Raw genomic sequence first — 22207 nt, 5'->3', positions numbered from 1 at the left:
GAAATTTTGGAATGGTTAATAGACTTTTATGTTCCTAGGGATAAGATAAATAAGTGGCCTATGAAAGTATTACTTGGCTTTAATTACCTGCAAAAAAAATCAATGCAGTAAGGAGCAGGCTAGACTCAGCAACCACCATAGGAAAGCATAATCCCTTATTAGAGTTTCCAGAGTTCAGCCAGTTATCAGGCCCAGAGCCCACAATGGAAGGGGACGCCTGATCCCCTTAAGGAAGTACCCTGCAATCCCATCATAAATATATACATTATTATATTCAGTCCTTTCCCAAAGGGACCTATTTACCCAGACCTTTCAAGGGCTGCTCAGTAGAAGATTTGAGGTGATCCTGATAACAGGGCACCTGTTATCATGGCCCCATTAATAGAGTGGGGGCTTAAAGGAATAGAGGATGCCAAGGCATCTCCAGGAAGTTTACAGGCCATTTTACAAGACACTCTTCCCACCCCCCCACCCCACCCCCGTAATGGTATGTGAGAATCTTGGTCACTCTGCCAATCCCTGAGTGCATACCTGCCGTAGATATACTTAGTGAACCTTGCATTTTAACACTTAGAAAAGAAGTTTGGTCCCTTGTAATTATGTAGGCAGCAGATACTACACTGCTCCAACCCATTTACTAAGGGACTCAGAAGTTTTCCAGTTTCAAGGGGAACCAAACCATGTTCAGGAAATGATGCAAGTTTTCTTGTTGCTAGGACTATGCGATCCAACAGATTTAGTGGTGCTAGAGGTATCTGATGGTAGACAGACTACTCAGAGCTCATGAGCCTGAGTCAAGGTTGCTGCCTGCTACAAGGAACTGTTTATCATTTAAAAGGAGTTTCTAGTATACTACAGAGTCCTACTAGAGACTTAGCATCTGACCATTTGTCATCAGGTAACGTCAGTTAAGGATGTCCACTGTGAGCTGTGTATTGCCACCTCATCTAATTTATAGGGTGAGCTTGCACAGCTGTAATCCATCATGTGATGTAAACCATACCTACAGGATCAGGCCTGAGCAACTACAAAGGGCAAAAAAGAGAGTCATGCAGATTTATGGGTACCTGTGGGAGTAGAAAAATATGCACATCTTCATGTCTCACACCAATGTCCACTGGAAAGCATGTGTCACTGAAGAGGCTCTTAACAAGCCAATAGATAAATTATTCTTTGGGAAGATGTTACCCAGCTGCTATTCCAGGTATTCTAATACTAATGTAATGGATTTATGAACATAGTAGCCTTTTTGGTAGGTATGGTGGATGTTCATGGCCCCAGTAGTGTTGGCTCCTTCTTACCAGGTTGACACAGCTACTACTCTATGCATTTTGACTGGTCAGCAGCAAAGATCAATACCAAACATTCAAAAGTGACCCAGCTTTCAAGGACACCAGCCAGGCACTTAGTGGCAAATTGATTACATCAGCTCTTTCAATGCCTGCCCCCACCTCCCAAGGAAAGTGTGATTCATCCTTACTGGAATTGTTTCCCATTATGGATATTGTGTTTGGCATCCTTTCCCACACTGTCACTTCTAGGATTATTATGTAAAGGTTAAAGAATGCTTTTACTGTCATGGCATCCTGCGTTACCTAAGATTAGACCAAATGACCCATAGTGAAGGAGTTATGAAAAGACAATGAGGGGCCGGCGTTGTGGAGTACTGGTAAAGTCGCCGCCTGCAGTACCAGCATCCCATCTGGGTGCCAGTTCTACTCCCGGCTGCTCTACTTCCGATCCAGCTCTCAGCTATGGCCTGGGAAAGCAGCAGAAGATGGCCCAAGTCCTTGGGCCCCTGCATCCACGTGGGAGACCTGGAGAAAGCTCCTGGCTCCTGGTTTCAGTTTGGCACAACTCTGGCCATTGTGGCCAATTGAGGAGTAAACCAGTGGATGGAAGACCACTCTCTCTCTGCCTCTCCTTCCTTCTCTCTCTGTGTGACCCTGACTTTCAAATAAATAAATAAATCTTTTTTAAAAAAGACAATGGGCACATTGTGGTATGAACAGTGAGATATGTTTTCCTATCATATGCCATTGTATCCACAATTAGCCATTTGATACAATGTTGGAATGAACTATTAAGGGATCAGTTAGTTTGGAAGCAACACTTTACTTGGTTGAGAAATGTTCTATAGGTTATGGTATATTCATGGAGCTAATGACAGATATATGGTGCTGATGTAGCTATTAACTAGAATACAAGTATCTGGAAATTACGATGGAGGGTTGGATCCTTGCACCATGATTCCTAATGACTCATCTGTAAAATCTGTGCTTCCTACTCTCAAATCCTTAGGTTCTGCTAGATTATAGGTCTTGATAATTGTTGGAGGTGAAAAGGAGAAAATAACTTCTACTAGGGGACAAGTAAGGATCCCATGGAATCTGATCCTATGATAACCACCCATTAACTTTGGCTTTTGTTTCAAAGGACTAGTAGACAAAAGAAGGTATATCTTATATTGGCAGGGTAATTGTTTCTCATTATTATGAGCACCTAGGATTGAATAACAGAAAAAGTAAGAAGTATTTCTAGATCTCAGAAGATTCATTGGGATTCCCCTTGTTCTCCCATTCCTGGTAAAAGCACTGGACAAAAAATAAACTATAAAAACTTCATCCTGACACAGGCCAGCCAAGCAAGGTTTTCCTCAGGGATGAAGTTCTGTGTCTCCCCACCAAGCAAATAACATAGATTAGCTAAAGTGCCCACCAAAGGTGAAGAAATTCCATAATGGGGGGTGAAATCTAGAAGGAATCTGAGCTATTGAAGCAAGGGCCATCTGCTTGCTATACTAACTAATTTCTCTTGAGTCACTTTGAGAATTAGCCCCTGCCTATGACCTTAAAAGGTTCGTAACAGAATGGATATTATATAGGGCAAAAATGGGTCTGAAAGATCCAAGGGATAGCCTGTAGGAGTTTTTTTGTGTGTGTTCTGTGCCACTTCTTTTGATTTCAGCTGCAAAAGTGTTGGACAGTTCCTGTGACTGCTTCATCCTTCCGCCTTTCTGACTCACCACTCTCTATAGCTGCGGGACTTCACTAAGTCACACAGAACGGTCATTTAGGGGAGTCAGCTCGCATGCTGGGAGCCACCGCAGCTGGTGAGTGAAGGGAGTCAGTGGACAAATGCATCAATCAGCCTTTCATCCTTGAGAGGGAAGATTCTGAGATACACTGTTCCTCATAAAGCCCCAGTTGACCAAAGTGGTAGCCAACTTAACAATGTATCCTTCAACCGCTTTTCCTTCATGTGTCTCTCAACTTCTAGCTTTCAAGTAAACTACTTGCTGTAGTACCTGCTTTCAATGGAACCCATATAAAATAGAAGAATAAAATAGTTGACTGATGGCTGATTGTGATATTAATAGAGAAGGTTAGATTTGTTCATAGAGGAAAAACTAAAAATAGTTTTGGTACTAAAAGTGAAGTTATTAAAAATTGGAGATACATATTTATTGAGCATTGACTATATATCAAGCATTTTAGAAGGTATTCAATATCATTATCAATTGGTAGTACAAGTGAGTTTCCTGAACTCATGAAGACAGAACCGAGAGAGAGAGACGGAGGTAAAGGAGCACACAGCAAGAAATCAACAGGAGTCAAACTCTGTCATACTGAAGTCTCCCAGCTTACAGTCATCTGGATTTATTATTTATTTAGAGAAATCTGCAACTTTGTATACATGGCTTGGGTGCATGTGCTATGAGGTAGATAGGAGGGTTGGAGCATAGATAATATGTGGCATAGCCAAATAAACATAAGAAAATTCTGTTATGAAAGTAAAATAATTCTACATGTTATATGTGAGAAATATAAGAAAAGTTCAGATCAGTTTAATGTTTTTTTTTTTTTTAGATTTCATTTGTTTATTTGAGAGGCAGAGCTACAGATACAGAGAGGGAGAGACAGAGAAATAGGTCTTCCATCCACTGGTTCACTACCCAAATGGCTGCAACAGCTGGAGCTGGGTGGATCTGATGCCAGGAGCCAGGAGATTCTTCTGGGTCTTCCACGCAGGTGCAGGGGCCCAAGCACTTGGGCCATCTTCTACTGCTTTCCCAGGCCATAGCAGAGAGCTGGATTGGAAGAGTAGCAGCCACGACATGAACTGGCACCCATATGGGATGACAGTGCCACAGGCAGAGGCCTTGCCTGCTACACCACAGTGCTAGCCCAATGTTCTTCTTCTATAGATGAAAAAAAGAGGAGGCTTGGTGGCACAATCAAACCTAGAATGTAAATTTTCTCATACTTTCCTATTATACTTGGATACTTGGAGATGTCATTTGGAAAATGTTTAACTCAAAATGTTGTCTGTATTGGTATGAAGTCTTACACAAAGCTGGTGTACTAACTCCATTGGAGTTCAGATGCTTAGACACAGTCTATATTGATTCTCAGAGCCTTGTGCTGTTAAGTCCTGTTGCAAGGCCTCAGATTAAGTTTCATTCAAGTAGTGAGAATTCCTAATAGTCATAACACTGTGATGCAAAAGAGAGGAGAGCTGGAAAGCATCTTGCAGGGACCTTGCCAACCCCATGAGGGGCTTGTGTAGATACTGAGTATATGTGTTTTGTTGATATTTAGTACCATTCTTAATTGACTGCCTAATTTGATCTCTATGATTCTTCTAGCCCAAATGGGAAGGAGGTCAGAAAAAAAAAATAGAAGAAAATTTCCCCCACCTCTTCCTTTTTTCAAACCTTAGATCCAGATGTTCTCTGTAGTTTAGTAAGATGTATGTAACACACAATTTACTACGTCAATCATTTTTAAATGTGTGGCTCAGTGCATTAAGCACATTCACATTTCTGTGCAATCATCACCATCATCCACTTCCAGTACTTTTTAGTTATCTCAAACCAAAACCTCTGGCCCATTCAAAAATAACTCCCCATTCTCTTCCTACCCAGTTCCTTGGCAACCACCATTCTGCTTCCTGTCTGTATAAATTTGAAAAATAGGTACCTCATGTAAGTGGAATCATACAGCATTTTTCTTTTGTGATTGATTTATTTAACTTAGAAAAATGTCTTTAAGGTTCATCACATAGCATACGTCAGCTTTTTAACCCTGGGTAACATTCCACTGTATATACCACATTCTGTTTATCCACTCATCCCGTCAGTGGATACTTGGCTTTCTTCCATCTTTTGGCTACTATGAATAATGCTGCTGTGCACATGAGTTTACAAATATCTCTGAGTCCTGACTTTCAATTCTTTTGGATATTTACCTAGAAGTATAATTTCTGGATAATATTGTAATTCTAATTAATTTTGGGGGGAGAGCCACTGCATTATCCATAGTAGGTGCACCTTTTTATACTTCCTTTAGTAATGCACAAGGGTCCCAATTTCTTCATTTAATACTTGTTATTTTCTGATTTTTGTTTTGTTTGTTTGGGGTTTTTTTCATGGTAGCCATCCCACTGGGTTTGAAGTGCTATCTCATTGTGGTTTTGACTTGCATTTCCTTAATAATTAGCCATGTTGAGCATCTTTCCATGTACTTACTGGCCATTTGTATATTTTCTTTGTGGAAACGACTACCCAGATCCTCTACCCATTTTTGATTGCCTTGGTTGTTATTGAATTTTAGGAGTTCTTTATATATTCTGGTTTCACTGGTTGTCTTTTAACTTTCTTGGTAGTATTCTTAGAAGCACAATACTTTTTATTTCAATGAAGTCTAATTTATCTAAATTTTTTGGTTGCCTGAGCTCTTGCCTCATTACTTTTTGAGCTCACATCGCAATCTTAATTCTCAACTTCAGGTGGTACTGCCTGGGGTTAATGTAGGGTTATTGTGACCTGAAATGTATACAATATAGGAAGCTTCAAAAAAAAATACACAAAAAAAATGATTTTAAAAAAGATCTACTGGGACCAGCACTGTGGCGTATCAAGCACACTGCCTGCAGTGTCAGCATCCCATATGGGCACCAGTTTGAGACCTTGCTATTCCACTTCCGATCCTCTCTGCTATGGCCTGGGAAACCAGTAGAAGATGCCCAAGTCCTTTAGGCACCTGCACCTGTGTGGGAGACTCACAAGAAGCTCCTGGCTCCTGGCTTTGGATCAGCACATCTCCGGCCATTGCAGCCATCTGGAGAGTGAACCAGTGGATGGAAGATTCTCTCTCTCTGTCTCTCTGTCTCTCTGTCTCTCTCTCTCTCTTTCTCTCTGCCTCTGCCTCTCTGTAACTCTGCCTTCCAGAATAAGAGAGAGAAAGCACAAGAGCAAGACCGAGAGTAAGAGAGATAATCTTCTATTTTTTGGTTCAAATGACCAGCACTAGGCAAGGCTGAATCCAGGAGCCAGGAGTTTCATTCAGGTCTCCCATGTAGCTGGCAAGGGTCCAAACACTTGAACCATCTTCTGCTGCTTTTCCCAAGCCATTAACAGGGAACTGAATTGGAAGAGGAGCAAGTGGGACACCAATCAGTGCCCATATGGGATGCCAGTATTGAGGCAGTGGCTTTACCTGCTACACCATAACACCAGCCCCCTAAATGTGGCATTCATAACTTTTTATTAAATTCTATAACATGGTATCACTTGCTAGAACCCCTACCAAAAGGAGTCATACAAGCTTCATTTGCTTCATCATTAATCAGCCTTTGCAAACACCACTGTTTTCTTCATCCCTTCTCCATTTCTAACTATTCAGAATGTATGTTTAAACCATTATGAAAGTCATCACTAGTATACGGAAGGATAGAACATTTCTAGACAAAGAATATATTCCCCTATAAGTGGTTGTAAACTCTTGTGTATTAAGTCAGAAAGACTGGGATTTCAAATATCTAGGTCTTGGAGTGGGAGTTTAGTGTGCTGATTGAGATACCCATGTCTCACATTGAAGCACCCAAGTTTGCCCCCTGGCTCCATCTCCTGATTGACTAATGCAGACCCTGGGAGGCAGCAGTGATGGCTCAAGTAATTGGGTAATTGGGTCCTCCCAACCACATGACAGACCTGAGTTGGGCTCCTGGCTCCTGGCTTTGATTCAAGTTCAGTCCCAACCATTGCAGGCATTTGGAGGTGGGAACATTCTCTCTCTAGGAAACGTTGAAATATTCATGGAAAATAACACTAAAAGATAAATTTATTTTGGTGCAGAAATATTTCTTGAACTACATGTATATTTGTGTGTACAAAACATGAGGTTTGAGGGGCCGGTGCCATGGCGCACTAGGTTAATCCTCCGCCTGTGGCACTAGCATCCCATGTGGGCGCCAGTTCTAGTCCCGACTGATTCTCTTCCAGTCCAGCTCTCTGCTGTGGCCTGGGATGGCAGTTGAGGATGGCCCAAGTGCTTGGGCCCCTGCACCTTCATGGGAGACTCAGAAAAAGCTCTTGGCTCCTGGCTTTGGATCGGCACAGCTCCGGCCGTTGAGGCCATTTAGAGAGCGAACCAGCGGAAGGAAGACCTTTCTCTATGTCTCTCTCTCTCACTGTCTGTTACTCTACCTGGCAAATAAACAAATAAATAAATAAAACATGAGGTTTGAACCTGAGGTTCTGTCCCAGTTCTAACAGTCAAGAATTTTTTTCCACTTTTAGTTCATTATCTGATTTTGGTGACTATTCCTCTGGACCAGCCTCTGCCTCTGCTGTGCCAAAGTTCTGCATTACTATTAGCCCATTTCTTGGGGATTGTTTCTTTGGACCTGATGCTTCCCTTCACAGCTTATGATTTTCTTAATGAGAAGTCCTAGAATGTTACAGATGACAATCTATTGAGAATGATGTGTCTTTTTCCACATACTCAGGGCTTCTAGTCTCCTGTTGAAAGCATTTTTTTTTACCTTCCCCAGTTGTATTCTAATTTGATTACTGTCTTGTCTCTCTTATTCTATCTTTTATGCAACTGAACATCTCTACATAGATGTTCATAGGGATCTCAAACGTTAATGTGTTCTGCACTGAATGCATAGTCTCCCCTAACCTGTCCCTCCTTCTCTATTTTTTGTCTCACAGGGAACCCTCGACTGCTCTCACTTTTTCAGCCCCAATGTCCTGTTTTACTTTATGTATGTTTCATATCAATAACTTTCTATTCTCATTGAAATGTTTTAGGTTAATGATTCAATGACTCTCACCTGGGTAAGTCCAAGAGCTTTCTAAGTGGCCATATTGTCTATATGAAGTTGCCTCTGTAATCCACTTCTCACAGTAACAAGAATTATGTGACTAAAATACAAATCTGATTATTTTATGGGCCGGCTTCTAACCCTTCAGTGGCTCATGATTGCCATCAGAATAAAGTCCCAATCCCATTGTCAAAGCATATAAGTTGCCCCTCTAGCAGTAAACTTGACACCTGTTCTGCCTCATATTCTGACATCCCACCCAAACTTAGCTCTAGCCGCATCTTACCACTTGCTATTCCCTAACCAGGTCATGTTCTCTCTCATCTGCAGGGCATTAATGTTTCTATCCTCAGAGCTGGAGCCTGCCTTCCCTACTGCCTCTATGCATAAAACCCATCCTGCAGGAGTACATTTAAGCATTACCTTTCTGTGTGTATGAAGTCTTCTCTAAGACTAGGTCAAGATCCCCTCCTGGAGTTCTGACACTCAGCACACTGCATTGCACCTTATTCTTTACTACTCTGTCTTCTCCAGTAGGCTGCTGCTGGCTTCTTCTGGACAGAGACATGTTCGGTCATCGCTGCAGCCGCAGCACCTGGAACACAGAAGCATTTAAAACACATTTCTGTGTGAAGAGTCTCATTAGAGAAGCAGGCAATAAATAAAAATTTATTGCCTTTCCTCTCCCATTGTGCATCTTCTTTGCTGGATTAAAAAAAGAGGATTTATTTACTTGAAAGGCAGAGTGACAGAGAGAATGGAAGAGAGAAAGAGATCCTCCATCTGCTGGTTCACCACCCAAAATGGTCAACGGCCAAGGCTAGGCCAGTCGGAAGCCAGGAGCCAGGAACTCTATCTGATCTCCCATGTAGGTGGCCGGGGGAAAACATTTGCATTGTCTTCTGCTGCTTCTCAGGCCCTTTAGCAGAGAGCTAAACCAGAAGCAGGGCAACTGGGACTCAAACCAACATCGGAATGATGTGGGCATCCTAATTCATTGTGCACAAAGTCTGCCCCTTTGCTGGATTTTTAAAAAAAAGATTTTATTTATTTATTTGAGAGGTAGAGTTACAGAGAGAAGGAGAGAAAGAGAAAAATTTCTTCCTTCCTCTGGTTCACTCCCCAAATTGCCACAAGGGCTAGAGCTGGACCAATCCAAAGCCAGCAGCCTCCTCCGGGTCCCCACGTTGGGGCAGGGGCCATAAGCCGGGGTAAAGTAGAGGTGCAGGGGATATACCCACTGACTAAGGAAAGGTGTTCCCTTTGTACATATGCACATAGCATTGAATGACTGAAAGGGGCTTGGAACACAGTACAGGGCCCCAAGGCATTGTGAGAATTTGGAAGAAAAGGCGACGTCAGGGGTTCCTAGACTGCCCGCTATTTCCCTACAGTAGCATCACTAGAAGGGAAGTGAGTGTGAGCTCGGGCTCCTCCTGGGGAACCGTGCGCGCGAGGATGCACATGGCAAGGTTCTGAGAATCCAAGGTGACCACGGCTCCATCCTCTCCCGCCGGGATTTTTACGTCAGGCCATTAGCTGGCCTCTCGGAGATCATGACCCACACCCGGGTCGGAGGCACCAGCCGCCGGCAGCAGCACTCGGCTGCGCGGTCCTAGCGCGCCTGTTGCTGGGCGCCGGCACCTGCCGCGGGGCTGCGGGGCTGCGGGGCTGCGGGGTTGGCGGCGGCGGCGCGGGGCGGAGCTTGGCTGCGGGGAAATGACGTCGCCGTCCCCGCGCGCCCTGGTAACGGCGGCTCCGCGGCTCCCACGTCCCCGCCTCCCGTCCTGCAGCCCGCCCCGTCTCCTCCTGCCTCCGCAGCCCCGGCGGCAGCCGTCCCGCCGACTCCCGGGTGCGGGACCCCGGAGCTTCGCTGCCCGCGACGCCTTCGCCGGGCGCGGGCTGCGGGGCGGGCGAAAGCGGACCGGGCCCGTGCGTCCGCCCCGCGCCGGGGTCGCCCGCGGCCTCGGGCTGGTGGGACCGCCCCGTCCTTAGGAGCGGGTGACGGAAGGGTCTTGAGTCTGGGGGCTCTTGCGGTCGCGGCCGGGGGGCGCCGGGGCGCGGGTCGGGACGCGGCCTCCCCGGCTGTCGCCTCCCAGACGTCGGTGCTCCGCGGGCCTCCGGACGGGCGCGGGCACAGGTGCCCCGGCCGGGGTCTGTCGGGAAGATGGCGACCCCGGGCATGAGCTGGCAGCAACACTACCACAGCGGCTCGGCGGCCAAATTCGCGCCCTCGCCGGCCGCCACGCAGCTGGCCGGGCACGGCGTGGACTACAGCCAGGACATGCACCTGAAAATGAGCAAGAAAATCGCCCAGCTCACCAAGGTAAGGGCGGCGGCGGCGGCGGGCGGGCCGCGCGGGCTCACCTGCTGTCCCGTCGAGCGGGAGCAACGGGGACTGCTCGGAGAAGCAACAGCCGCGACTCCGCTCCGAACCCGCCAAACTTGGGAGGCGCTGGCGACGCGGGCTGCCGCCGGAAGGCACAGTGGTGCGCCTGAGGGTGCGGCCCCGGCGCCGCTTGGCCCTGTCTGGGGAGCCGGCCCAGAACGAAGTAGGATTTACTTCCTTTATTCCACAGTAAGGAAGCCGTTTGCCTCGGGCATCTGCCGGGGCTCCCTGGGGCATCACACTCCCGGACCCTAGGAAGTACGGTACCGTATTTACCTTACACGACCCGGAACCCTCCTGATTCATCAGAATCTGGCACTGGGTACGTCGGTAAGGGGAGAATGAACTTGCTGAGGTTTTTCTCAGGAACGTAGGAGGACAAAACATACCTTGCGAGCCGTTTTGGAGATTTAATGAGTCATTCCTCATCCTGACAAAATGTCAAACAAAGCTTATTAGATGAATCAGCGGGTGTCTGCGCTCAGCTAAATGTTTGAGCCAAGCAAAAGATTAATTTTCAAAGAACAAATAGCCTGCAGATTTGGTCAGCCGTCATTTGGGATGGTCCCTGAGTTAGCGAGGTTTCCCCCTCAACTTAGTAAACGTTGATGATGAGAAAGTTGATGCATCAAGAGCAGTTCCCCTGGATTGTATCGGTCTGTTGAGATGTCAGCAGCAATCCAGCGGTGCTCATTTAAGGGAGAAGTGATCTGTGGTTTCTGAAAGTTAGTGGAGACAGCGACTTTCAGGTGACCAAGCTGAGCCTGCTAAACACCTCTGGGGAGGGAAGGCTGAGGAGAGGTAGGCGGTGTGGGGGCAGCTACCAGACAACCTGTGAAAAGTCCGACCAACTCCAAAATTCTCATTGTATAGTGTCACTGCTCACTGGCACTTTTGAGACAGTGAGTTAAGACGTTAGGAAGGGGAGGAAACGGGAGTCAAGGTAAAACGATTTTAAGAAAGAGATGTAATTGATGGGAGGTAGAAAGAAAACAAAGGACTGAATACAGACAGAACTAAAGGAAGTGCAAAAAAAGAGGTGCAAGTAGAAGGCAGTACAACTAAACTGTGCAAATCCAAGCAACGCTTGGTGAATCTCTTTTTTGTTTTTGCTTTGTCAGCACCATCCGGGAGGTCGCCGCCTGTCCAGTTTTTACTGTTTCTTTCTTGTGACAGCGGGTCCCTATGCTCAGAGGAAGGAAAAGTCTAAGAAGCAATGACAGAACATTTACACACTTGGGGGCTAACAGCCAGGCTTCCTGCACTGGTGTTTGATCTTCAGAATGTGCTTCCAGAAAGAAACACATGAATATTTACTTATTCTGATTTTCTCTGTTGTGGACAGGCACTGTTCTAATTTTAGATCGTAACCCTTGAGAGTCCTCTGTAAACACTAGAAACTCTGAATTCCTAGTGGGACTGTGTACTCTTTAATAAAAATTGTTTCTCTTCTCTTCATAAAGTTTCCCCCTTTCTACCTATGCTTTTTAAATCTCCTGCTGCTTCATCAGAATCAAACAACTCAACACCACTGGTGGAGGGAAGAAGTTCTCTCCTTAAATCTAATGAGACAGCAGGAGGCTGTCCCCCTGCCAGTGCACCCCTCAGCAGTGGGGTGCTGCACCTAAACCTCACTGAGTATTGCTTGGACTCTCCAGTTACTGTTCGTAGTTCCAGTTTCTCAACACTCTTTCCATCCCCTCTGCTAAGTTTTGCAGACATTTAATCCTGTATATCAGGATTTCTAAATGTCACGCTGCTGACATTTTGGGCATTTTGGATATTTGGACATTGGTGGGCTTCCCTGTGTGCTATAGGATGTTTAGCAGATCCTGCACTACCCAGTGGATGCCAGTAGCCCTCCCATCTCTCCCCACATTGTTGTGACAATAAACATGTTTACAGATGTTACCTAATGTTCTCAGGACAGTGTGGGGCTTAGGGGATGGGGTGGTGGCAAAAATCATGCCAGGTGACCAATGTTTACTATGCTGAAATAGCTGGGGATTCTGCCACTTGTGTCACTTGCCTCTGTTTACTAAGAGTCTGACAATAGCACTGATTAGCAGTTAGCATCCTTAAGTTTCTGAATACACACAAGAGGACCTGCTTGCCTTGTGCACCATTTTAGAAATTGTCAAATTTACCAGTTATATGCACTTATTATAAATACTGACCACAAGCACAGTATCATGTGTACATGGATAAAAAAGAGAAATAAAGATAGAGATAGGGAGATAGAAAGAGAGAGAGAGAAGAAGAAACAAACATTACCAGGTTCTGCTATATAGAATTTTCAGTCATGAAGAGTATATTAATAAATGCATTTCAGCAGAGGTATGTTACTGACTTTATGGTTGGAATTTGACAGTAGCTTATATTTCAGAATTGGATGTTTCCTTTTATAAAGACAGTCATTAAAATAGGGCTTTATTTTTTTTGGAAAGGAGACAATAACAGTCAACTCTTCTGCATTGTCATAGCAGTAGAATTAAGAGCATGCCTTGGGAATCAGACACACTGTCTTGAGTTTGAAGCCTGCTTCACAGCTTATTAGTAGTGTTAACCTCAAATAGATCACTAAACCCTGATCCTCAGTTTCCTGACCGACCTATTTTAGAGAGTTGTAGTGGCACATAGTAAGCTCTTCATCAGGCTGTCCCTGAAAAGATGTACCAACAGGGTACTAGTGAAATATGGCTGATATATTTTAAAAATATTCTGCTTGCATACACATATGCCATTATCTTTATTTTGACAGCTTTCTGCTAAACACTTTAAAAATATATATAGTATTTTTTCTAGTATTTGAATGTTGAGTTGTAAAGATTTCACATTCTATATTGTTGTGAAATAGTACTGGAAAGATACTGTGCGTGTTTCAGAGATTAGACTGGCTATGGAAGCGTAAGGGTGAAAGTATTCTGGGTATAATTTTGCATATAGTATGACTCCTATACTATTAACTAATTAAAAGGGAGTGTGGCTGTGTGCATATCTATTCATTCTGTTTATTAAGAGTATAACATAGGAGCCTTCTCACAGTGGGGAGAACAGAAGTTCTTCAATTACCTTTTACGTAAGGGAGACTTTGCTAAGTGTTAGAGATATAGCAGGGAGCAAATAGTCTTTGTCTTTTAGAGGGGGTGGATCATATTTAGGTCACTCATGTCAGGTTTTAAGAATGTGTAATAGATTCTTGAGTCACATTGTTGGAACTTTCTGGAACTGGTAATGGATGAATGATCTCAGGACGGACAGAGAAGCTGGGTAGGTTCAGTTTTACAAAACCACCCTTGTGTAATTCTGTATTCCCCACTTTGTTGACCCTTGAGTACATTAGCTGGGAAAGCATGACTTGTGGGATGTAACTACAAACAGTTTTATTTTGTCACTTTCAGTTTATCCCCTCCTTCCCCCCATTTTATCCCCTTTTTGTCCCTTTCAGTTGACTCTGTGAAGCTGGTTCCCCCTCTGCCATGAATGAACAAACTTTTCTGGTTGCTCTTAGATAATACAAATTGTGCTCCAGTTACTAAGTCATAAAAAATTCAGTTTCATTATTAAAATGTCCAGTAACAATAAATAAAATCCACTGACCAAACCTGAATTAAAAATGAAGCTTCTGCCCCAGGCCAGCTCTAGCGCTGTCTGCTCCAAGGTGGGGGTGGGGAGGTGGGAGGAAGCCAGTAACTGGGGGAGAAAGGCATCACTATTTTTTTTTCTCTTCTGACCTGGCTTTTCTGCTGTTCCTCTTTTGTCTTGCCAGTCCTGGTTTCTGACCTGTCTCATGTTGGGCAAGAAAGAAGGGAAGAGAGGAAAGAGGAGCAAAAAACTTTAACTTTGAAGGTAGATGGTAATTGAGCCTCAGTGTTCTTGTAGCCTTGGCAGATGTTTAAAGCTTGTTCTTTTACTTACAGATCTTCCAACTCTCACCACAGTTGATTGAGATTTTCACCTCATATTCCTTGATGATGGCAGTGCATCTGTATTCTGGGTTATTGCTTGCTCCTTCCTTAGCCTCATGCAGCTGGAAGTACCATCATCTTCCTTTTGCTGAGATCTCTTCAAACTGCAAGTTACCCTCTTGGATGGACCCATGTACTTCAACATGGCTTATTCTGTCTCTCTCCCATAAGACCCACACTGGGTCCAGAGGGGGCACTCATTCTTTGCATAAACTCTGGTGGTGGTCCCAATTTAGCCATCTCTCTTGCCTTTTCTTCCAGTTTCTGATCCTTCAGAGATTTTCCAGGAATGAATTAGGTGCCAAGTCAATATTGTCTTCAAGTGGTTCCCTCAAAGCCTTTTCCCTAAACTTTAGGCATAGCACAAGCACCTTCTACCCTTCTCTCTGGAAGGCATGGGCCATCGTTACTATAGCTCTCACCAAGGAAATCTTGAAGCTCCTTGTCACTAACCTGGGGAGCTAGGAGGTGACACACATCAACGCTCCTTCTTTAAACTGCCTCCTTTGAGATTTTTGAGACTGCTTTTTGGAATGTGATTTCTATTATCTTTGTTTCTCAAGAGAAACTGTTAATAGCCTGATGCTAGCTGCTTATTGAATGTCTCTTTAGGTAATATCTCTTTTGATATGGTTCAGTTCACTTATAACTTAAACCTAACTACTATAAGATAGAAATGTCCAAACAGCAGAGAATAATTTGTATTCTCTGTGCTGTGCACATTAAGCTGACTTTTAGTACCCAGCTTATGGCCCTTCTACCAAAACCTAGCCTGACCATCTAGCTCTTGTTGGACTTTACAAACACAGAGTTATTATAATGTTCATTTCTTATTTGATGTAAATAATACAAATTTGCAACTAGTTTATAAATATTCTTTGTTTCCCTAACTTATTAGTAAGTTTCCAAGCTATAGAGACTGTGTCTTATATTTCATGTAACTTCTGTTAAGAAGTTTGAGGAAGAGAGACCATTCTTCCAATTTTTAGGCTACTCTTCAAATGTCCACATGACCATAGTAGTTGAGCTGGGACAGGTGGAAGCCAGGAGCAGAGACCCAAGTACTTGAAATACTTGAGCCATAGCCTGATGCCTCCTGTGGTATACATTAGCAGGAAGCTGGAATTGGAAGCAGAGCTGGGACTGGAAACCAAGCACCCTGATATGGAATGCAAGTATCCCAAGTGACATTTAAACTGCTGGGCCAAACACCACCCCTACCTTCTTTCTATTATTAGTGATTTGGTGATTTTTTTTTTCCAGGTTGAAACTATATTTCACTTACCATCTGAAAGACAGTTGTTTTTTGTAACAGGGAAACCAACATGCCTTTCCCTTCCTCTGTAGAAATCTGAATTTATAAGTTGTGTATTTCATAACAGTGGTTTGGTAACTTTTTAACAGAGCTGTTTTTTGTGTGTATAACTCAGATAAATGTCATAGTATTTTCATGTTTTCATTAACAGCTTTAGTCATTGCAGACTCAGAATAACTGTCATGCTTGGTGTGAAAGTTACTACTATGATATTTTAAATGTTTTTCCTCAACAGCATGCTTTCTTAACTGGATTGTTGTTTATACTTCATTCCTGAAGGCAGTAAGTTTGAAAGTTTACAATTTTTATCCATTCCACTCTCTACCTGTTTTGTTTCTAATGACTTTTTTTAAAAAAGAATTTTTTTTAAGATTTATCTTTTTATTTTAAAGACAGAGTCACAGAGAGAGAGAGAGAGAGAGAGAGAGAGAGAGGTTTTCCATCCGCTGGTTTACTCCCCAGATGGCTGCAATGGCCGGGGCTGTGCTGATCTGAAGCCAGGAGCCAGGAACTTCTTCTGGGTCTCCCATGTGGGTGCAAGGGCCCAAGGAGTTGGGGCATCTTCCACTGCTTTCCCAGGCCACAGCAGAGAGCTGGATCGGAAGTGGAATAGCCAGGACTAGAACTGGCACCCGTATAGGGTGCTGACACTGCAGGTGGTGGCTTTATCTGCTGTGCCACAGCGCTGGCCCCCACATATGTGTTTTGACTGTGACCTTTCACATGACATCAGATGTGGAATTTTCCATTTGTGGTGTCATGTTGGCCCCCTAGAAGTTTTGGGTTTGGAAGTATTTCACATTTTCAGATTAGGGATGCTCAATCTATTTTTGCATTTCTCATTTTGTTCTTCCTTAAGTACATTCTTAATTAAATCTCATTTCTTTCAGAAAACATTTCATTATCAAAATGCATAGTAGTCCAACTCTTAGGTATTTTATCTAGTGAAACACCAAACAAACAAAGCATGTATGATTAGGGGAGATGTGTGTGTGTGTGTGAGAGAGAGAGAGAGAGAGTTTGTGCGTTTCATGATCTATTTTGAGTAATAAAAAATATAATTTGATATGACTAACATAGAGCATATAGATCCATGTGTTTCGTAAATTTGTTGAATGCCTAGTCCATGAAACATTTGCTTGTGCTAGATGCTATTAATTGTTTATTTCTATTAGCTTACTTTTTCCTTTAGGATCATATATTTTTCAGTAGACTTGAGAAAATGTAATTATATTATATTTGTCATATAAATTAATTACAACATACTTACCAGTAATTAATTTGAACAAATTTTAAATGTGTTTTAAATTTTGGGCAACTTTTTTTGCTTAGTTTTGTGCTTTCAGGATTGAACTTCTGTATCATTTTCTTGAATAAGGAAACTCTGCTGTGCCTTCTAACTTCTTTAATAGGGCCTGATGCTTCTGTTGCTTCATTTCAAGTTTTATATGTCTGTAACCTATTTAGTGAGACAGTAGAAGTGGGTAAAAGAAAATCCAGTTGTGAGTGTCTGTAGTAGGACCAGGACCAGCTTTTCTTGGGCAGACCAAGGAGCCCCGTTCCCAGAGCCAGATGGCCTGGTGAGGCAGCAGTGGCCATCATGTGGCAAAGAGGTGTGGGTCAGTGAGTCCTGCAGATCCTCTTTGTTTTCACTTTGCATTGCCTGTGGCCTCATCTGTAAAAGGGGAATGATAGATGGATCCTAGCTGACAGAATGATTAAATGAGATCATTTGTGTGGGAGAGAGACAATCTGTGAATGTCAGTCCTTACCCACTCTCCAGTCCCCTTTCCCTTGGTTCAGTCTCTTTTGACATAATCTGTAACAAAATGTGTGTGTATCCACATGTAAAGCACACATCACACACACAAATTATATATTTATGTAATATATATGTATATATATATGATTTTCATTTATTTGAAAAGTAGGGAAAGAGTGAGATAGAGATAAATGAACAGAGATCTCCCATCAACTGGTTCACTTCCCAGGTGTCTGGAACAGCCAGGGCTGGGTCAGGCCATATCCAGGAGCCAAGAACTGTCTTCCACATCTCAAGTGGTAGGGACCGACTACTTGAGCTGTCACTTGTTCCTCCCAGCGTGTGCATTAATAGGAAACTGGAATCAGGGGTGTAGGCAGAACTTGAACCAATAACTGACCATGAACTGTTTAGACAAATGTCCACTCCATCCCTGTATTTTCTGCTTTAGAGGGAGATACAATCCGCACTTTTGTGGACCAAAGCTATGAAAAGTAAAGGTAGACTAAAAAATAAAACAGCCAATTCTAGGAGCCTGCACCATGGTTCACTTGGTTAATCCTCCACCTACAACGCCAGCATCCCATGTGGACGCCAGGTTCTAGTCTCAGTTGCTCCTCTTCTAGTCTGGCTCTCTGCTGTGGCCTGGGAAGGCAGTGGAGGATGGACCACGTGCTTGGGCCCTGCACCTGCATGGGAGACCAGGAGGAAGCACCTGGCTCCTGGCTTTGGATCAGCTCGGTGTGCCAGCTGTAGCGGCCATCTGGGGGATGATCCCAAAGGAAGACCTTTCTTTCTGTCTCTCTTTCTCACTATCTAACTATCTGTCAAATAAAAAATAAAATAAAACAGCCAATTCTTATCGTTCATAGTAATTATATTCTGTGTGCTAGGGGAAATACATAGTTGGATTCCTGGCAATAAGGATCACAATTAGCCACAGCTTTTCTAAAACACTGTGAATGTTACGTTTTTTGGGTTGCCTTTAAATTTTAGCAAGTAGGCAAATTCACGAATGTGGAGTCCACGGATAGAGAGGATTGGCTGTATCTAAAAATGGAAGCAGAATTTTTCATCTGTTGTTTACATAGCCCTGCTCTGGTTTGTCAGCTGGTTGTCACAGCCTGTGTGACTGTGACTTTTATTACCACCTTCGACACCCTCGCATGAGTGTGACTCTCACACTGTTATTGTCTCCCAAACACCCTCAGATAAGTGTGCTGGAAAGGAGAGTGGGGGTGGGACTGTGCACCTTTTGTGTGAGTTGCCAGTCATCAAGCAGCTGCCCTATACTAATGAGCATGGGATAAAATTACAGTCTGAGTCCCACCATATCTGTGATTGTAGTCTTCATAATGTGAGCTTGAATCTGCCATGTTGCCCTGGGCAGAAGAAGGAATAATGTAGAAATTATTCTAGGGCATAGAGCAAAATTTTTTAAAATGTAACATTGATTTAATGTAAATGAAGTCTTATCTTTTATATTCATCATTTCCTTTAATGTTCGCAGTTACTTTTTTCTCCACAAAAACTGTCAGCGTGGAAACTGGTTTTGTTAAAGCCTCTGTCTTCCAGAAGATACATGTAATTAGAAATCCTACACAGTCTGTGGCTAAGCACTTTTGGTTGGGTGTTTCTGTACTAACCTTGTGTAGCATACAGAAAACGTCTTTTTAAAAATGATTTATTCAGATACAGAATGTCTGAGGCAGTCAGTGTCACTGCTTTCTGTCCTGACACATGCCTGCCTGCCTTCAGTGACCTGGAAGAATGTCAGCTTTCAGTGTTTTTAACGGTAGTATATATTCATATCTGTCTACATACTGATACCAGAAAATACTGACTAAAAAGGAGTTCAGGTGTTAGTACTCTGTGGTCATGAGTGAGTTAAAAAAGTTAACTGTCCTTGAATAAATAATTATTTGATCTAAAACCAAGCCCATCACTTTATTATTTTTTAAAAGATTTATTTATTTATTTGAAAGACAGAGTTATAGAGAGGCAGAGAGAGGTAGAGAAAGAGGTATTCCATCCACTGTTTCACTGCAATGGCCAGAGCTGGTCCAAGGTGAAGCCAGGAGCCAGGAGCTTCATCTGGGTCTCTCACGTGGGTGCAAAAGGCCAAGGACTTGGGCCATCCTCCACCACGTTCTCAGGCCACAGCTGAGAGCTGGATCTGAAGTGGAGCAGCTGAGACCCAAGCCAGGGCCCATATGGGACTCAGGCCCCACCTGCCCTGCCACAGCATGGGCCCCCAAGCCCATCACTTTAACATTGCTCTCTTTAGGACTCTGTGTGTGTGTATCAGATCTTCATTCCTGGGTCACCCTAGTCATTCACTTTCTCTGTTCCTATTTTGGGATTGGGACACGTTATTAGAGAACATTTAAAACTACACTGTGGCAGAGTAAAGGCCCACCACAAAAATTTCCACATCCTAATCCCTGTGTGAAGTGTCTGCAGATACATTTGCAGATATGGTGAAGTTAAGGGTCTTGATCTGGGGAGATCATCTTTGATTATTGGTTGGGGCAAGCAGAATCACAGGGATTCCTTCAGAGAGGGGCAGAAGAGTCAGCGTCAGAGAGATGAGAGATTAGAAGTACACCATCTATTGCAGGGAATGCAGGTGGCCTTTAGAAACCGGAAAAGGCAAGGAAACAGATTTCTCCCAGCGAGCCTCCAGATTTTAGCCCAGTAAAGCTCTTTTCAGACTTTTGACCTTCAGAGATGCAAGAGTAGTAAGTTTATATTGCCTTAAACCTCTAACTTTGTGGAAAGTCTTTACAACAGTAGTAGGAAAACCGTTGAAATGAAATGGACACTATGAGAAAGAGTGACTTGATTGGCCCTTGTCCTGACTGTTGATGTACATCTTAATACTTTATCCCTTTAAGTATTTTTTGTGTTCTACTTAATACTATTGGTTGAACTCTGTAATTAACACACAATTATTCTTAGGTGTTTAAATTTAACTGAAAAGTGATCTCTGTTAAATATAAGAGTGGGAATAAGAGAGGGAGGAGATGTACAATTTGGGATATGCTCAAGCTGATTTGCCCCAAATGGTAGAGTTAGAAATGTGCCAGGGGATTCTAATTCAATCCCATCAAGATGGCATGTACCAATGCCATCTCACTAGTCAAAGTGTTCAATTTCAGTTCACAGTTGATCATACTTATAGGTCTAAGAGTCAAAGGGATCACATAAACAAGGCTAGTGTCTGCTAATACTAACCGATAGAATCAAAAAGGAAGAGAACGATCCAACATAAGAAGTGGGATACACAGCAGACTCAGAATGGCAGATGTCCTAAATAGCACTCTGGCCTCAGAATCAGCCCTTAAGGCATTTGGATCTGGCTGAAATGCCCATGAGAGTATTTTAGGCATGGAAAGCCAAGACACTCTGGCAAAAACAACAACAACAACAACAACAACAAACAACCTAAATGAAAGATCTCTGCGAGTGAGACCCCAGTAGAAATAACAGGCCATCAAAGGAGGAGGTAACTTTCTCTGAAGGGAGGAGTGAACCTGCACTTTGACTATGACCTTGTCTAAATAAGATCGAAGTCGGTGAACTCAAAAGGCTTCCATAGCCTTGGCAACTCATGACAAGAGCCTAGGGAGATTACTGATGCCATAAACAAGAGTGTCAATTTGTTAAGTCAACAACAGGAGTCACTGTCCACTTACTCCTCAGGTAGGATCTCTGTCCTTAATGTGTTGTTCAATGTGAATTAATGTTATAACTGGTACTCAAACAGTATTTTACACTTTATGTTCTGTGTGGGTGCAAACTGTTGAAATATTTACTTAATAAATACTAAATCGATCTTCTGTATATAAAGATAATCTTGATGTGAATGGAATGGGAGAGGGGAGCGGGAGTTGGGAGGGTTGTGGGCAGGAGGGAAGTTATGGGGGGAAAAAGCCATTGTAATCCATAAGCTGTACTTGGGAAATTTATATTTGCTAAATAAAAGTTAAAAAAAAAAAGTAGTAGAAGAGTAACACAGGGATGTATATAGCTCTCTGCAAAATTGTGTGATCCAGCTTTATCTGTCCATCCAGTATTTGCTGATGTTTGTGACTCTGAGTTGTCCACAGCTGTAGATGGTTGTGTCCTCTGTCTTTCTCTGTATACGTTGGGTAGATAAGCTGCATTCTACTTTATTGAAAGTATCAAGACTATCAAGCTCAAGTTACTTGCCCTGTTCAGTTGGTAGAATGGAGAAGATGATTACACAAAGATTTGAATACCAAAGAGACAGGGATCACTGGGGGCCATTTTGGAGAATGGTTATCTCAAGAAAGAAGTGGAATTGATGGGAAAGATAGTAAGCTCAGAAAGCTTGAGATGGCTATGTATATCCAAGCAGAAGTACTTGGCAAGATTTGGTTTTATGCTTTGCATCAAAGGGAGATATCAACAGGAGAAACAAAATGCAAAAGTCTTTAGTATATTACTGGTAATTAAAAAGGTTAGTTGAGACTTTAAAATATGGGAGGCTGGCATTGTGGCATAGCAGGTTAAGATGCTACCTGCGATGCCAGTGTCCCATATGAATGCTGGTTTGAGTTCCAAACTGCTTCACTTCCAATCCAGCTCCCTGCTAATGTGCCTGGGAATGCAGCAGAAGGTGGCCTAAGTGCTTG

The 22207-nt window shown here is 43.2% G+C and overlaps 1 protein-coding gene and 1 long non-coding RNA gene across 12 annotated transcripts in view; one reads left to right on the top strand and one right to left on the bottom strand.

Annotated features, from left to right (window-relative positions):
• Window positions 1–3532: 3532 nt before the first annotated feature.
• LOC133756159 (uncharacterized) lies at window positions 3533–10620 on the bottom strand. The gene is made up of 3 exons (XR_009865516.1): window positions 10480–10620; window positions 8536–8707; window positions 3533–4201 (listed from the first exon to the last, which is right to left on the bottom strand). It is a non-coding gene; the product is annotated as an uncharacterized LOC133756159 (long non-coding RNA).
• FAM184A (family with sequence similarity 184 member A) overlaps window positions 10204–22207 on the top strand; it is a 111258-nt gene continuing 99254 nt past the window's right edge. For 7 of the 11 annotated variants that reach the window (XR_009865515.1, XM_062186683.1, XM_062186681.1 and 4 more), the window contains exon 1: window positions 10205–10438. Coding sequence is in view for 10 of the 11 variants with exons in the window: in XM_062186683.1 (XP_062042667.1) it covers window positions 10280–10438 (159 nt within the window). In the remaining variant the exon portion in view is untranslated. Of the gene's footprint in view, window positions 10439–22207 lie in introns of all 11 variants that reach the window. The other 4 variants (XM_062186682.1, XM_062186684.1, XM_062186685.1 and 1 more) reach the window with 1 other exon arrangement.

The sequence above is a fragment of the Lepus europaeus genome, chromosome 3, assembly GCF_033115175.1.
Source record: "Lepus europaeus isolate LE1 chromosome 3, mLepTim1.pri, whole genome shotgun sequence".
Classification (NCBI taxonomy): domain Eukaryota; kingdom Metazoa; phylum Chordata; class Mammalia; order Lagomorpha; family Leporidae; genus Lepus; species Lepus europaeus.
Note: the sequence above shows the minus strand (reverse complement) of the source record. Positions and strands in the feature narration are given on the sequence as shown.